The sequence below is a fragment of the Aquarana catesbeiana genome, linkage group LG08, assembly GCF_042186555.1.
Source record: "Aquarana catesbeiana isolate 2022-GZ linkage group LG08, ASM4218655v1, whole genome shotgun sequence".
Taxonomy (NCBI): domain Eukaryota; kingdom Metazoa; phylum Chordata; class Amphibia; order Anura; family Ranidae; genus Aquarana; species Aquarana catesbeiana.
This window is the reverse complement of record NC_133331.1, coordinates 52,265,084-52,282,119: the sequence shown is the minus strand read 5'-3', so window position 1 is coordinate 52,282,119 and position 17,036 is coordinate 52,265,084. Positions and strand designations below refer to the sequence as shown.

General features: G+C 44.8%; 2 protein-coding genes across 2 annotated transcripts in view; one reads left to right on the top strand and one right to left on the bottom strand.

Moving 5' to 3' along the window:
• LOC141105753 (uncharacterized) overlaps positions 1-17,036 on the bottom strand; it is a 93,167-nt gene that overhangs the window by 12,299 nt on the left and 63,832 nt on the right. The gene's annotated exons all lie outside the window — the stretch shown is intronic.
• LOC141105418 (FHF complex subunit HOOK interacting protein 2A-like) overlaps positions 737-17,036 on the top strand; it is a 40,068-nt gene continuing 23,768 nt past the window's right edge. Inside the window, exons 1-3 of the mRNA XM_073595281.1 lie at positions 737-973; positions 4,100-4,178; positions 14,906-15,075. Of these exons, the coding sequence (XP_073451382.1) occupies positions 929-973; positions 4,100-4,178; positions 14,906-15,075 (294 nt within the window). The 5' untranslated portion in view covers positions 737-928. The remainder of the gene's footprint in view (positions 974-4,099; positions 4,179-14,905; positions 15,076-17,036) is intronic.

The following is a 17,036-nucleotide window of genomic DNA, read 5'->3' as shown; positions in this document are numbered from 1 at the left end:
GCGAGTGGAGTGGTGAGAATGCAGCCCAGAGCCTCCTGGCTTGTACCATGTGACAAAAAGCTGATCTTAATTCGAATTGATGTACGTGCAATATATATTTTAAACACATTGGTTATTATACTAAGTGATTTTACACTATTGGAGGCTTCGGCCTCTATTTTATTCCCTATATGTGGAGTTTATAGCCAGTTAACTGAATGAAGTGTGGCGTTTGCAGGAGACTCTCCAATATACTTTGAGCTTATTTAGCCAAACACGAGAGTGAATGGCAACAGCACCTGGTGAGCGTGTTTCTTAAAGGGGTTGATCTCCCGTTTATCACGGGTGGAGGATTTCGGTGTTTATTCACATATAATTTTCTGCACTATTCAAAAAGGACTGCTTTTTATACGTGTGGAATTGCAACATATTTTCACGATTTATTTATGGACATTCACATACTTTAGGATATTATTAGAATTTTGGTCCAATAATATTATTTGAGCGCTACTGTGGAAATGTTATATAAATGTTCTTGCATTTATTGATTTTTTTTTCACCTGATGATTGATATATTACTATTTTAAGTAGCAGCACATATTTCACTTATTTTTGGTGTCATAAGCGCAGTGCTCATTGAAAAAAAAAATATATATATATATATTGTGTGTGTAAGAGTGCAGTCTATCTGCACATTTACCTCCAGCAGGGGAGCTGTGTGTCTGTCGTAGTGCAGTGTACGGAACTGTCCGCCAGGGGCGCTGTGTGTCTGTCGTAGTGCAGTGTACGGAGCTGTCCGCCAGGGGCGCTGTGTGTGTTGTATGGCGGACAGTCGGTCGGTGTCGGTTCCGCTCCGGTCGGTGTGAGGTGTCGGTATCGCTCCGGTCGGTGTGTCAGGCTGGCGGGGAGGCGGCCGGTGTCGGATCGGTTGGCGCAGCAGAAGCGGAAGATGTTCTCTCGGATCTCTTCCATCCTGCAGCAGGCGGTGGAGGCGGTGAGTGAGGCCGGGAAACGGAAGGGGGGAGGCGGTGCACTGCGTACTATAGTCCGGGGATCCGGGAGGAGCGCAGGCCGCAGTGATGATGTGGCCGGAACTGAGCGCACCGACCTCCGTGTGATATGTGTACACCGACCGGGGGGGAGAGATCCGTGTATATACTGTATATAGATAATACCCCCCATCCCAGGTGTGTGTATATACAGGGGGCTCCCCTCCCCCACACTGTGTATAATCATTACCATCTATACACAATGTGTATATATATCTATATCTCCTACAGAGCTCTGTGTGTGTGCATGTATCTCTCTCTGTATTACCTGTGTGTGTTTATATATCTATCTCATACACAGCACTGTATATACACATTGTACCCCCAATATAGACATCACCCCCCAAATATGATGATATGTACATTTTCATACACCAATTATATCCCCAATATTATATATACACCCCATATACCCCAATATTATATATAAAACTCATATATTATACCTCTATACCCCCAATATTATATATACATCCCATATTATACCCCAATATTATATATAAAACTCATATTTTACCTCAATACCCCCAATATTATGTATGCCCCTCTATACTCCCAATATTATATATACACTCCATATTATACCCCCAATATTATATATACACCCCATATTATACCTCTATACCCCCAATATTATATATACACCCCATAGTATACCCCAATATTATATATAAAACTCATATTTTACCTCTATACCCCCAATATTCTCTATGCCCCCCCCATATTATACCTCTAGCCCCCAATATTATATATACACTCCATATTATACCCACAATATTATATATACACCCCATAGTATACCTCTATACCCCCAATATTATATATACACCCCATAGTATACCTCTATACCCTCAATATTATATATACACCCCATATTATACCCCAATATTATATATAAAACTCATATTTTACCTCTATGCCCCCCCCATATTATACCTCTAACCCCCAATATTATATATACACCCCATATTATACCTCTATACACTCCATATTATACCCCCAATATTATATATACACCCCATATTATACCTCTATACCCCCAATATTATATATACACCCCATATTATACCTCTATACCCCCAATATTATATATACACCCCATATTATACCTCTATACACCCAGTGTTATACCCCCAATATTAAATATGCACCCCATATTATACCTATATACTCCATATTATACATCTATACCCCCAATATTATATATGCGCCCCCCCCTCCCATATTATACCTCTATACCCCCAATAATATATATACACCCCCAGGGTGGATTTGATTTAAATCAAGTCAATTTAAATGACTAGTAAAAAGCCTTAATTTGATATATCGTCTACAAATAGACTCCCCCTTCCCCAGTATAATTCCAATATTCCCAGGGTGCTGCTGTGGATGATTGTAGGTACCCCACACTCCATTACTATACATAGAACCAGATCCCTGTGCCTGGGGAATGCCGTTTGTTTATAAAGAGAACTCCTCACAGCTGATGTGCTGAGAGTCAGTGCCGGTTCACACGGGGGCGACTTGTCAGGTGACCTAGCCGCCTGACAAGTCGCCTCCCGTTCTGTACAATGGAACCGTTCTAATAGGAGCAACGCAAGTCGCTCCGACTTAGAAAAAGGTTTCTGTACTACTTTGGCGGCGACTTGCATAGACATCTATACAGAAGTCGTTTTGCAAGTCGCCGTGGCAGTCGTGTGCAGGTCGCCTCGGTGAGGTGACCTGCAAGTCGTGCCGCCCCTGTGTGAACCGGGGCTAACATTATGTTTAAATGTGTCCTTGGCCATTTTTGTATAAATGTTTGTTTGTTTTCAATGGAGTGGTGTGGAGGGGTTTGAAGTGCTTTCTGTCTGTCATCACTCCTATTTGTCTTGGTGTCACTGAGGCAGAACATTTTAGAAAATCCAAAATGTTTCAGTTCACCAGAAAAGAATTAGAGGGGATGTCTTCCTGTGGGGATATCCCCTCACTATAGAGAGATTTGCTCTCGCTTCCTGTTGTCTACAGGACAGGAAGTGAGGAGAAATCAACCTAGTGTGTAAAAAAAAAAAAAAAAAAAAAAAAAAAAAAAAAAAAATATTAGTGAAAAGAAGGAATGGCTGCACACCAAAGTAGCAAAGGAAGTCCTTTTAATCTTGTTCCATAAAAACAATTGTTGCACACCAGAGGACAGTAGCAAATGTATCATGGTAGACGCGTTTCACACAGATGCATGTGCTTATTCATTACTGAGTAATGCGTAATGCTTTTACAAGTAATTACAAGCTCCAATGACATGAAAGAACCCGTCAGAGCAAAGTGACATTGTTTCCTACTAGCACACATCCCACCCACCTATGCTCCCTTTTCCTCGCACTCCCTTCACCATTCTGTGGATGCGCAGCAGGTATGGGAGATCATGTGACTTCCCATCATGCAGTGCTCAGGTCTCAATGGGCAGTTGCCAGTCTTCAGCACTGTCACATGACAAAGAGGATGACATTAACACTGTTTAAGGTGACTTGGGGGGGGAAAGGGGAGGGGGGGCTGGAAGTGACCCTGTCACTTCACCCTAAATGGAGGCCACAGCCCTCTCCCATAAGGCTATGTTCAGCATTCCCAGGCTGGAGTTTAAGGGCACTCTGGGGACTGCGAGAATAAGACAAAACCTCTGTCAATACAGAACATGACTCTGACTGTGTTTTTATAAGATTACAAAATATCTGTTTGTACCTGGCCTCACACTGACATATTTCAGTCACTTGGGGGTTCCTTGCAGAAAGCACATGGGGGTGGGGTTGGACACAGGAACAGTTTATACCATAGGGAATGCTGAGTGCAATCTGCCAGCTGGCGAGTTCACATGTCCATCCTCATTTCATGGATATAAATAATAGTGTGTGACTAAGGTGTATGGTGGGGGGCGGTATTAGCGTGCAAGATCCTCTGATGCAAAGACTGGTGTGTTTGGTTCAGTTTTTTCTGTACAGCACCGCGGAATATGTCAGAGATGTATAAACTGTGTAAAAATAATGTGACACTGTGATGCGACATTAGAGTGTTAGCTCACCTGTGTGTGTTTTCTCTCTCAGCTCGCCCCATCGCTGCCGCTGCAGGAGGACTTTGTGTATCACTGGAAAGCCATCACTCATTACTACATAGAGACATCCGGTAAGAGGTGGCGGGAGGATCTGTCTGTCTCCTCATTGTCTGTGCAGTCTATGTGCTCCGCAGGGAGACTAGGATGAGGGTTTGTTACAACCTGCTGTCTCGCTACATCTGCATAACATAGAGTCTAAAATCTTTTTTTCTGGCATTAAAGCTGAACTCCATTCAGGCAACTAGATGTATCACTGAAATAGTTATATGAAAAGTAATTTATCTCTGAAAGTATCTCTGTTCAGCCAGTCCTGCAGTTCAGACACCCCTGCCAGGCAGCATAGCTGGGCCCTGGACTTCCTATGTACTACACTGCAGATTAGCAATACAGTCTTGTTTAGGACATACCCATAATGGGATTGGACAATAAAGTATTATCAAAACACTGAAGATGTTATTATTGGGCTCCTTCCTACAGTAGCAGAGCCCTGATTGGCTGCTGGTGCTGTCCCTCTTACTCCCAGTGTGAGTGCTGCTGTGCAGGGGCTTACAAGAGGCTACTATAAAGACTGATTTAGGTACTCATGTAGTCCAGTGCAAAAATGTATTTAATGATTTTCTTAAATACTGTAGATAACAGGATTATAATTTTCTTTTGTAATAAATGCCTAAACTGTTATTGGTTCATCCAGGCCAAAGCAACAGTTTCCCTTTAATAGCAGCCCCACCAGCAACACATACTCCCTTGCTCCCTCATCCCTTTGTTCAGCTGTTGGAAAATAAAAAAATATCCATTACTTCTAGATATGGGGGCGCATGTGACTCATTCCCTTCACTTTAAAGGAACTTCACTCAAAAGAAGAAGTTCTGTTTTTCTGCCTCCGAACCCCCCCCCACCCTTAATTTTTTGGAACATTTTTATGGGGGGGGGGGGGCCAAGGAGTACCTAGTTTTGATAGGTACCCCCTAGGCCAGGGGTGTCCAAACTTTTTTCAAAGAGGGCCAGATTTGATGAAGTGAACATGCGTGAGGGACGACCATTTTTCCTAACATTCTTTGAACCATTAAAATTTGGTCTAAGTGTGTTTGTCCAAGCACTAATACCCTGCCCAACAAGAATTCTCCTGCATTTGTGGCTGTGTGTTGTGAAGAGATGAGCCCGGGAGTGTTATTTGGATATACCATATTTATCGGCGTATAACACGCACCTTCACTTTAAGAGGGGAGTTTCAGGAAAAAACTAATTTTAAATCTAGAACTGTGAAGCAAAATAAGGGTAAGTGCCTATCAGTGCCCATCTTCAGCCCCACCACTGCCAAGAATGCAACAGCCCCACCACTGCCATGAATGCAGCAGCCCCACCATTGCCATCAGTGCAGCCTGATCCATGCCCATCTGCAGCCTCGGAGGAGACAGGGAGGGGGGGGGGGGGGGTGGCGCCAACAGATTACATTCAGGAGAAACTGTTTCTTTATTGTACATCACGGGACACAGAAGCTATAGTAATTACTATCTGGGTTAGAAGCCACCTATAGATGAATGGACACTGGCACACCCAAAGACAGGAAGTCCCCCTCTATATAACCCCTCCCATACAGGAAGTACCTCCGTTTTTTCGCCAGTGTCTTCAAGGTGATGGTCATGGTGGATTAGTGCTCTATGCTATTATTTTGGTCCCAGTGGAAGGTCCTGTCAGGATCAAGGGGCTATGCATTTGGATCCATTCGATGTGGCAAAGAAGGCCAAGATAAATGGTTCCCGAGCCTCGAGGAAGAAATGAGGTTTTGCCTGTAATGCACCTCTTTGGGCACTGAACCCTGGGATCCGGACCCTTGGACAGACAAAGAAGCCAAAGCCTGTCCCGTCAGGGTGCTGTACAGGTCCAAGGGTGTGGACCCCAAAGTTCAAGGGGGACCCTGTCCTTGATGGTCCACTAGAGACCTGACCCGCTGTGATGGATGAAGATTGGATCTGGCGGAGATATTTCAGCAATATCCTGCGGCGGGAGTGGTAAGTTTGAAAAAAGAAAGGCCAAAAAGGAACACACATGGTTCACTGTAAAGGTTTTTTAGTAGCCCTATGTCTTGCCTGTATTTCACCACTAGAGGGTAGTGGGATGTTATTCACATACCTGAGTGTTCTCTGGCATTAAGGAATGCTTTTTTTTTCTTTAGGCTCCCCTGCGGCTCCCCGTTTGGGGAGGCGGGCAGCATCGCGGTGTCCATCTCGGCTGACACTGCTCCTCTACTGCCATGTCATCCTCTCGCCCCGCACAAATTTGCTCCTGGTGCGAGCGGCTGCTTCATCTGATGTGCACGTGCGAGGGAGCAAGCTCTAATAAGGGTTGCAGAGGAGCAGAGGATGCGGGGGGCATGGCCTAGAACGCGGCTGACGTGCACGTAGCACATGGCACAGGCGCAGCTCGGTGGGTATAAAGTTTCTTTCGGGTGAAAGTTCAGTGGCTGCTGGATGGACACAGAGCAAGCTGCTGCTAGGGGCACATACACACTGTGAGGGTATGGATACAGGCATTTAAAGACGCGGCTGCTGGTTATTAGGCTGAGCTGTGATAGCAGCAATATAGCTGGACTACAGCTCAGCAGTGGATTGGGTACATATATATTGTGAATACCTCAAATTTTTTTGCTTAAAGCAATGTCTTCCTAAAAGAAGGATGTGTGGAACACAGCAGGAAGGGGCACACGGGTACCGCTGTCGGCGTCTGAGGATCCTAGTCATGCTTCCGTAGTGCTGTCCTCCCCTCAGAGGCGACTGGCCAATTTGAGCCATTACGGCTGTCAGGCATAGTGGCTACTTCCAATGCTTCAGCCTCAACATACGTCACTAAGGACAATTTGACATCAGCATTAGCTGTTTTGGAAGGCAAAATAGGAATCAATCTCTGAGGAGCCTTTTTCCGCTTCTCAATCCCAAAGAGTGTTAGTACAATTCCTAACGGAGTTGGTCTTAAATTGCCCCCAGTAGAGGTTTCTGAAGCCTCCTTTTGCTCTTTTTAGGTTCTTTGCGGCCTCTGCAGAGTTCTCATGCTTTCCCTTTGCCCCCGCTGCTGGAGCAGTTAGTATATGCAGACTGGGATCACCCGGATAGAGTTTTTATCCCTCCTAAAAGATTTTCACTTTTGTGTCCGATGAAGGAAAAATTCACAAAAAGATGGAGTATGCCAGCAGTTGATGCTGCTATTTCCTTTGTGAATAAAAGCATAACCTGTCCGGTAGACAATGCCCAGGTTTTTAAAGATCCGGCAGATAAAAAGCTGGAATCTTTACTTAGAGCTTCCTTTTCCATAGCTGGCTCAGCAGCACAACCTGCAGTAGCAGCTATAGGAATGTCAGTCCTTGAAGGACCGGTTTAAACGAATCATTTAGAGTGTTCCTGCTAAAGGGGAAGCTGCTCAAGAGTTGGCGGACCTACCGAGGGCCTTATGCTTTGCAGTTGATGCTCTTAAGGATTCTATTCAGCAAGTGTCACGCTTTGCACTCTTGCAAAATGCTGTTGGCAGGTTTTCCCTTTCATGGGCGGCATTTGTTCGGAGACTATTTGGATAAGTATATCCAAAACATTTCAGGTGGTAAGAGTGCACTTTTACCTGTTAAAAGAAAAAATAAGGGTCCTTTATTTAAGGTTTCTAGTTCTCTGGCACCAGGTACCTCAACCTCCAGGCAATTTCGACGGCCTCCACCGTCTGGTTCAAGAGGTAAGCCTCAAGGGCAAGGACAGGCACAGAAAAAGCCCTGGGTTCAGAGGCCTGCCAAACAAGGTCCTAAGGCCCCCTCATGAAGGGGCGCCCCTACTCATTCGGGTGGGGGTGAAGGCTTCTTCAGTTTTCAGAGGCCTGGAGAAAGGGGATCCAGGACAGATGGGTCGATTCCACTGTATCTCTAGTCTACAAACTAGAGTTCTGGGAGTTTCCACCATCTTGATTTCTAAAATCAAATGTTCCCAAGGACCTGTTAAAAAATCTTTATTCCAGGCACTAGACCGTTTGAGGTCACAAGGTGTAATTGTAGAAGTACCGACAGAAGAGTGGTTTGTGGGTTTCTATTAAAATCTTTTCACGGTTCCAAAACCGATTGGAGATGTGAGACCCATTCTAGATCTCAATCTTGAGTACAATCAAGGGTCAGATCTCGGCCTTAACTGTTTTTTTTTCAAAGACGAATTGCTTCGTATTCCTTGGGATTGGGCCTTTTTACAAGGGGTAGTTCATATAACGCCACCAGTTAGGCCGCCCTTGTGTCCCTGGGATTTAAATCTAGTCTTGGCTGCTTTGCAGCGACGGCCTTTTGAGCCTATTTTGCATATTCCTCTGATCCTTTTGACAAGGAAATGGGTTTTTTTGGTCGCAGTGACCTTTGCAAGAAGAGTGTCAGACTTGGCAGCTTTTTCTTATAAAGTGCCATATTTGATTATTCATCAGGACAAGATGGTGTTTCTGCCTAACGTAGTGTCCAGTTTTCACCTGAACCAAGATGTCACTCTGCCTTCCTTTTTTTCCAGAACCCTCATTCTGCGGAAGACAGATTGTTGCATTTTCTCGATGTGGTGAGAGCTGTCAGTCTATCTGAAAATGACAGCTCAGATGTGGAAGACCGACTCTTTGTGCTGCCAGAAGGGCCCAGGAAGGGGCAGGCAGCATCAAAATCGACTATTTTGCAGTGGATTCGCCAAGTTATAATTCAGGCTTATGGGTTGAAAAGAAGAGTCCCACCCTTTTAGGTGAGAGTTCACTCTACCAGGGGAGTGAGTGCCTCATGAGCAATGCGTCATCAAACCTCTATGGCTCAGATTTTCAAGGCCGCAACTTGGTCATCAGCGCATACATTTACTAAATTTTATCAAATGGATGTAACGGCGGCAGGAGGATGCTGCGTTTGGGCGCAGTGGGCTGTAAGCAGCAATATAGATCCTCACGTCTGATGGCGGTCTGCATTGTGTGTCTCCCTCCCTTCAGGGGCATTGCTTTGGGACGTCCCAGATAGTAATTACTATAGCTGCTCTGTGTCCCGTGATTTACGATAAAGAAAATAGGATTTTTCCTACAGCGTGATTTACGATAAGAGCCCTTGCACACTGGGGCGGTTTGCAGGCGCTATTGCGCTAATAATAGCGCCTGCAAACCGCCCCGAAAGTGCCACTGCTTTCATTCCAGTGTAAGCGATGCGCTGGCAGGACGGTAAAAAAAGTCCTGCCAGCAGCATCTTCGGAGCGGTGAAGGAGCGGTGTGTATACCGCTCCTGCCCATTGAAATCAATGGGACGGCGTGGCTATACCGCCGGCAAAGCGCCTCTGCAGAGGCGCTTTGCGGTGGTATTTAACCCTTTCTCGGCCGCTAGCGGGGGGTAAAACCGCCCCGCTAGCGGCCGCATACCGACGGTAAAACGCCGCTAATAATAGCGGCGTTTTACCGCCGACGCCACCCCCCGCACCAGTGTGCAAGGGCTCTAAAGAAAATAGGATTTTTCCTACAGCTTACCTGTAAAATCCTTTTCTTGGAGTACATCACCGGACACAGATGTCCCTCCCCTCTTCATTGGGATATTCATTTGCTACAAAACTGAGGTACTTCCTATATGGGAGGGGTTATCCCGTGATGTATTCCCAAGAAAAGGATTTCACAAGTAAGCTGTAGGAAAAATTCTATTTTTCTCGGCGGCCTCTTTAACCACTTGACAACTGGGCACTTAAACCCCCTTCCTAACCAGACCAATTTTCAGCTTTTGGTGCTCTCACATTTTGAATGACAATTACTCAGTCATGCAACACTGTATCTATATGAAATTTTTGTCCTTTTTTTCACACAAATAGAGCTTTCTTTTGGTGGTATTTAATCACCGCTGGGTTCTTTATTTTTTGTGCCGTAAAAGAAAAAAGACCGAAAAATCTGTAAAAAAAATACATTTTTCTTCATTTCTGTTATAATATTTTGCAAATTTAGTAATTTTTCTTCATATATTTTGGCCAAAATTTATACCGCTACATATCTTTGGTAAAAATAACCCAAATTTGTGGATATTATTTGGTCTTTTTGAAAGTTATAGAGTCCAAAAGCTATGGTGTGAATATCTGAAAATTGATCACACCTGAAGTACTGACGGCCTATCTCATTTCTTGAGACCCTAACATGCCAGAAAAGTACAAATACCCCCCAAATGACCCCTTTTTGGAAAGAAGACATTCCAAGGTATTTAGAAAGACGCATGGTGAGTTTTTTTGAAGTTGTCATTTTTTCCCACAATTCTTTGGAAAATCAAGGTTTTTTTTTTTACTTTTTTTTTTTTTTCCACAAAATTGTCATATTAGCAGGGTATTTCTCACAGACCGCATATGCATACCACAAATTACACCCCAAAACACATTCTGCTATTACTCCCGAGTACGGCGATACCACATGTGTGAGACTTTTACACAGCGTGGCCACATATAGAGGCCCAACATGCAGGGGAACACCTTCAGGCGTTCTGGAGCACCCAGGCCAATTCTGACATTTCTCTCCTACATGTAAAAATCATCATTTATTAGCTAGAAAATTACATAGAACCCCAAAACATTATATATGTTTTTTTAGCAAAGACCCTAGAGAATACAATGGCGGTCGTTGCAACTTTTTATCTCGCGTGGTATTTGCGCAGCAATTTTTTTAACGCGTTTTTTTTGGAAAAAAAAACAAAACAGTAAAGTTAGCCCAATGTTTTTGCATAATGTGAAAGATGAAGTTACGCGGAGTAAATAGATACCCAACATGTCACCCTTCAAAATTGCATGCGCTTGTGGAATGGCGCCAAACTTTGCTACTAAAAAATCCCCATAGGCGACGCTTTAAAATTTTTTACTGGTTACATGTTTTGAGTTACAGAGGAGGTCTAGGGCCAAAATTATTGCTCTCGCTCTACCGATCGCAGCGATACCTCACATGTGTGGTTTGAACACCGTTTTCATATGTGGGCGGGACTTACGTATGCGTTCGCTTCTGCACGCGAGCACACAGGGATAGGGGCGCTTTAAAATTTTTATTTTTTTTTTTTATTGTTCATTTTACTTTATTTTAGTTTGATGCTTTTTTCCCAAAAAAAAAATTTTGACCACTTTTATTCCTATTACAAGGAATGTAAACATCCTTGTAATAGGAATATGGCATGACAGGTCCTCTTTACAGTGAGAGTCAATAAGACCCCACATCTCACCTCTAGGCTGGGAAGCCTGAAATTAAAAAAAAAAAAAAAAAAAACGATCCTGGCTTCGATCGTAGCTGTGAGTCGGTAGAAGCGCGGGAGGGGGGGACATCCCCTCTCGCCTCCCGTAAGAACGATCAAGCAGTGGAACAGCCGCTATGATCATTCTTATGGTGTAGGGAATCGCCGGCTGAAAAAGCTGATATCTGAATGATGCCTGTAGTTCCTGGCATCATTCAGATATCCCCGCACAAAGTCAAGGACGTTGTATGACGGCCGGCGGGCGGGAAGTGGTTAAAACGCATTTTTTTTTTTTTTTTTTTTTTTTTTTTTTTAACACAAAGTTGTCCATTTATACAATATTTCTAACACATAGCATGTACATAGCAAAAATGACAACCCAAAATAGATTCTCCTACTCCTCCTGAGTACGGCGATACCACATGTGTGAGACTTCCACAGCCTGGCCACATACAGAGGCCGAGTACAGCCGAGCATGGCTGGGTATGGCGGGGTATTGCGGAGTATGGCAGGGCTTTGCAGAGTATTGCAGAGTATTGTGGGGGTATTGCAGAGTATTGTGGGGGTATTGCAGAGTATTGCACAGCAGAAGGGATGGCTGAGCATGGATGGATGGATGGCTGGATGTCTCTGTGCAGCGCTGTGGGCACTACACATCCAGCCCACAGCGCTGCAGCCATCCATCCATCTCCCTCTCCTCCACAGTGTACCGATCGGTACACAGGAGGGGAGGAGAGGAACCGGCGTCATCAGATGACGCCGGTCTGTTTACATGTGATCGCGCCATCATTTGACGGCGCGATCACATGCTAAACGGCCGCGATCAGCGGCCATTTACCGGGATCCGTGATGCCAGAGGACCCGGCGGTCACGGATGTGCTCGGGTGCGCGCGAGAGGGGAATTCCGGGAGGACGTCATAGTATGTCCTCCCAGAGTTAAGCAACCGCCCTGCAGCCGTCATTCGGCTATGGGCCGGTTGTTAAGTGGTTAATACAAAGTCTCGCCTCCTTTGATGGACAGAACAGTCATCCAATGGCGGTGCAGGAGACCGGACTTCCTATTACAGAGGCCGCCACGTAAACAGGAAATACTCCTGTATGTACGGCACTCATTCTGCCCCCTTCCTGTCCCCTCTGAGGCAGCCAGAATATATCTTTTGTGGCTCCGGTTCTGGGAGATACGTTGGGGGCCACAAAAGATATACATGTCCAAATTACCGTTCGAAACCAGAACACGGGCCGGACTTTGGACATGCCTGCTCTAGGCAATCCGAGTGGACCTCCTGCCCACAGCCTCTTGGGACATGTCACAGGTCCCAGAAGACTGCAGGACCTTTCACAAAGTGCAGTGTGGCTTCCCACACTAAAGATGCCAGCGCCAGAGACCTGAAGACTAGTGAGGATGGTGCTGAATCCTTGGACAGGTAAGTGTCCTTTTATTAAAAGTAAGCAGCTACAGTATTATTTATTTTTTTGTTCCTAGGGTGAAGATCATTTTAAAGTGGGACTACACTTTCTCTGGGCAGCACAAACCAAAAATGCTATTTATTTCATCGGCACAGATCTGTGATCGCCCTGTCCTTTGGACAAAGCTGATCTCAGATCGGGGTAATGAGCCAATCACAGAGCACTTTACCATGTGACCAGCTGTGTCCATTTACAGCTGATAACAGTGTATGCAGTATTTGCTGGTTATCGGCATGCCTCTCCTCACACTGACAGCGTGTGAGGAGAGCTGATAACCGGCACATCCACACTGATAATCAGAGCACTGATCAGCAGTGTCCCGATAATCAGTGCAGCCCCAACAATGCCCACCAGTGCCTATCGGTTCAGCCTCATCAGCGCACATCAGTGAAGAAGAAAAATTACTTATTTTATAACAGAAACTAAGAACTTTTTTTTTTTTACAATTTTTTTTTTTTTTTCATATGTTTAGCAAAAAATAAGCCCAGTGGGGATGAAATACCAGTAAAATAAAGCTCTATCTGTGTCAAAAAAAAAAAAAAAAATTATAATTTTGTTTGGGTTCAGCATTGCATGTCAGCGCAATTGAAAGATGAAAATTGGCCTGGCAGGAAGGGGGTGCAAGTGGTTAATATTCAAAGCAAATGCCCCCCCATCCATGTCTCTGTTTTATTTTGTTGAGAAATCACTTTGCAAAACACCCCCCTAGCATTTCTGGCCTTGGCTATCTTGAGTAAGGGCAAATGATTATTGTAGAATTTACTTCCTGGCATCCACCTGCCTTTAGCTCCCCTACTCCTGGGATGTATGGCATCATTTGCCTAGGCCTGGAAAGACAGGAAGTAATTAAAGAAATGTTAAAAAAAAAAAAAGTGCCAGTTCACACCACATGCAGTCCAGTGCATTTTTTTTATGCATCAAAAATGCATGGAAAGTAGGGTATATGGTTTTCAATTGCATAGTTCACACCAGTGCTTGCAGTTTCAGTACTTTCCAGTTCCAGAAAAAAAAAAGTAGAACATGCTGCATTTTTCCTGCACTGGACTGTACTGGAACGCTGTAAAACGCATCAAGAATGCACCTAAATGCACCAAAAACGCACTGCAACACACTTATCCTTTATTTAAGGTTAAGAAAAGAGGGGGGGTAAAAAGCACTGGACTGCATCTAATACGCATCAAAAATGCACCGGAATGCTTCAAAAACGCGCATGCAGAAAAGCACCTGGAACGCATCCGGACTGCGTTTCTATGATGTGAACTGGCCCTAATATATGATATACTTTCCTATCCATTTACTAATGCTATCAATCTGTTGATTGACAGATCCACTAAAAAGCTGAACCCCAACCAAACAATTGAATTTAGCTGAGAAAGAAACACCTCCAATACATTTATGTTATTAAAATCATGAAATGTATTTATATATACAGATTAAATAGGTATCTGAATCTGCTGTTATTAGCTTACTGTAAGCCCCATGCACAGCAGCCTTTGGAGTAGATAAGGAAGGGCAGATGAGCAAGGCCTGGTCTGGCCCAAATGTTCTATATCACACCTGCATGTTATGATTTTTTTCTAGGAAATGCCTTTCATACCCTTTTCTTTAAAGTAAAATTGCTGCTTTCTGCCCTCCCTCTTCAATGCTCCGTTTTGGCATAGCTAAGTAACAGCCACAGCCCTCAATACAAGCAGAGAAGGGGAGAGGGCTGGGGTGGGTGGTTGACCCAAGAGGGATAAACATAGGGGTGGATTTACTAAAGATAAAAAGACTGTGCACTCTGCAAGGAGCTTAGTAAATTAGGAAAAGTTTTGCTGACATCCACTATCCAAACATGTGCAAGCAATATTGCTATTTTATTTATTTTTTTACTTGCCTGTGATTGGGTATTCTTTGCAAAGTGAAACTTTACCTTGATTACCTATGTCTGAAGCAGCTGCACTTGCAAAGTGCATAGTCTATTTGCAAGTAAATCAACCCCATAGAGTCCACTGGGTTAGAGTTTGGTTTATATTGGCCTGCACAGGTATATTTAGACACCCCGCACAACTGCTGTAAGTGCAGGTAGGACTATTAATGTAGCAGATGTTATGTTCTGAGACTCTTTGTTTTGTGACACAGATGACAAGGCCCCGGTGACGGACACCAACATCCCCTCTCACCTGGAGCAAATGCTGGACATTCTGGTGCAGGAGGAGAATGAGCGGGAATCAGGGGAGACCGGGCCATGCATGGAGTATTTATTACATCACAAAGTCCTGGAGACCCTCTACACGCTGGGGAAAGCTGACGTGAGTTTGATTCAGAATATTCTACCCATGCAGTCTGCTCTATGCATAGCAGACCTATAGATATACAGCTTATTTTTGTGAGATAACAGAAAATGTGCAGCACAGGTTCCCTTTGGTGACCTGCTGACAACGAACTGCAGTATGACTTTGGTTTGCTGCGCCCTGGTGTGATGCAGGCTATTGCAAGTAACTCACTACAGACACACCGAGGGGAAGACCAAAACCCCTTTTAGCTTTATTTTCTCTCTGTCCCCACTGGGGATTTTCTCTCTCTGCTTCTCATCAGACAGGAAATGAGTGAACAAAGTTTTTGACCCTTCTTCAGGCTTTCAGGGTTTGTTTGATCTCCAGCCTTCCCTTCAGTCTTGAAGAGTTGTACAGGCTTCTCTCCTAGACTGAAATTGCTTACTTTGATTTCACTGCAAACTGTGAGCTTCTCACCATGTGCATTAGAAGCTGCAGCAAGTCAGATAGAGTCCGCCTCATTTCCTGGCTGGAGGATGTCCTGCATCGTATAGCTTTTTACTCCCCAGCATGTCCGTCTCATTCATTTGATTTCAGTTCTTTCAATCATGGAGGCCCAGCATCACATGTGGGGGTTACTCATGGTGGTCTTTATGCAAATACAGCCTATCTAGGAACACCCACTCTTAGGCCCCTTTCACACTGGGGAAGTTTTCAAGCGCTATTGCGCTAAAAATAGCGCCTGCAAACCGACCCGAAACAGCCGTTGCTGTCTCTCCAGTGTGAAAGCCCCGAGGGCTTTCACACTGGAGCGGTGCGCTAGCAGAACGGGAAAAAAAGTCCTGCTAGCAGCATCTTCGGAGCGGTGTAGACACCGCTCCTTCACCGCTCCTGCCCATTGAAATCAATAGGACAGCGGGCTATACCGCCGGCAAAGCGCCTCTGCAGAGGTGCTTTGTGGTGGTTTTGAACCCTTTCTCGGCCGCTGGCGGGGGGGTAAAACCGCTCCCGCTAGCAGCCGAATACCGACAGTAAAGCGCCGCTAACAATAGCGGCGCTTTACCGCCGACGCTGCCCCCGCCCCAGTGTGAAAGGGGCTTTAGAGACTGACATCCACACATCACAACATTTTTATATTTGCATAACTCCTATTTGCATCAGGATTGATTGCTCTTAAGGGGTGTACTGTACATGGAGCTATGTACAGCACTCTGCTGGCCCCTCCCATCAGCCATGACATTTGAGAAGCACAAAGACCCAGTGATGATATCACTGGGTCTAAAATAAGGTATGTAATGAAAATAGGTTTTATTTTTAAAGGATAAGTGCACTTATCAGTTTGGCTCCTTTGCCCTGACCTAACTGAACCCACCTTCCCCCACCGTTGATGCATACTCCCACAATCCAATGCTTGCAGCCTCTAGGGTTTGTTTACATCCTGGCCACACCTGAACTTTATAGCCCAATTGACCTCTATGGGGTTGTCTTCTTTTGTCCCTCGCCTCAGGACACAACCTGATAGAAGTCTAGGGGCCTGTAATACTCGGGCGTGGCAAAGATGGTAACCAAAACCAGTTAGATTGAGGTAGCTATGCATCTTTAGAGGGAGGGGGGAGGTTAGGTAAGGTCAGCACAATGGGGCAAAAAGAACAAGTGCTCTCTTTTTTTTTTTTTTCAGTGTTTTTGTTAAGCCCCGTGCACATGGACCAAATGCCAGGCGACATCAGTTAGTTCAATAAAAATTGTCTGACTTTCAAGCTATATCAGTAGGGGAAAGTTATTGTAACTGGAGCAGATGGTATTTGGGGCAGCTGCGTGTGGCGACCAATTGGCTTCTGGCTTCATCTAGTTCAGTTAAGGTTCAAAAATGAAAGATAGAATCTGATTGGCTGCCATGCACGGCTGCTCCAGAGTCTAGCCACTCGGGTTTTGATAAATTCCCCTCAACGTGTTCAATCGGGGGCCTAATTGCATGTGTTTTTATTTCTTTCCCCAGT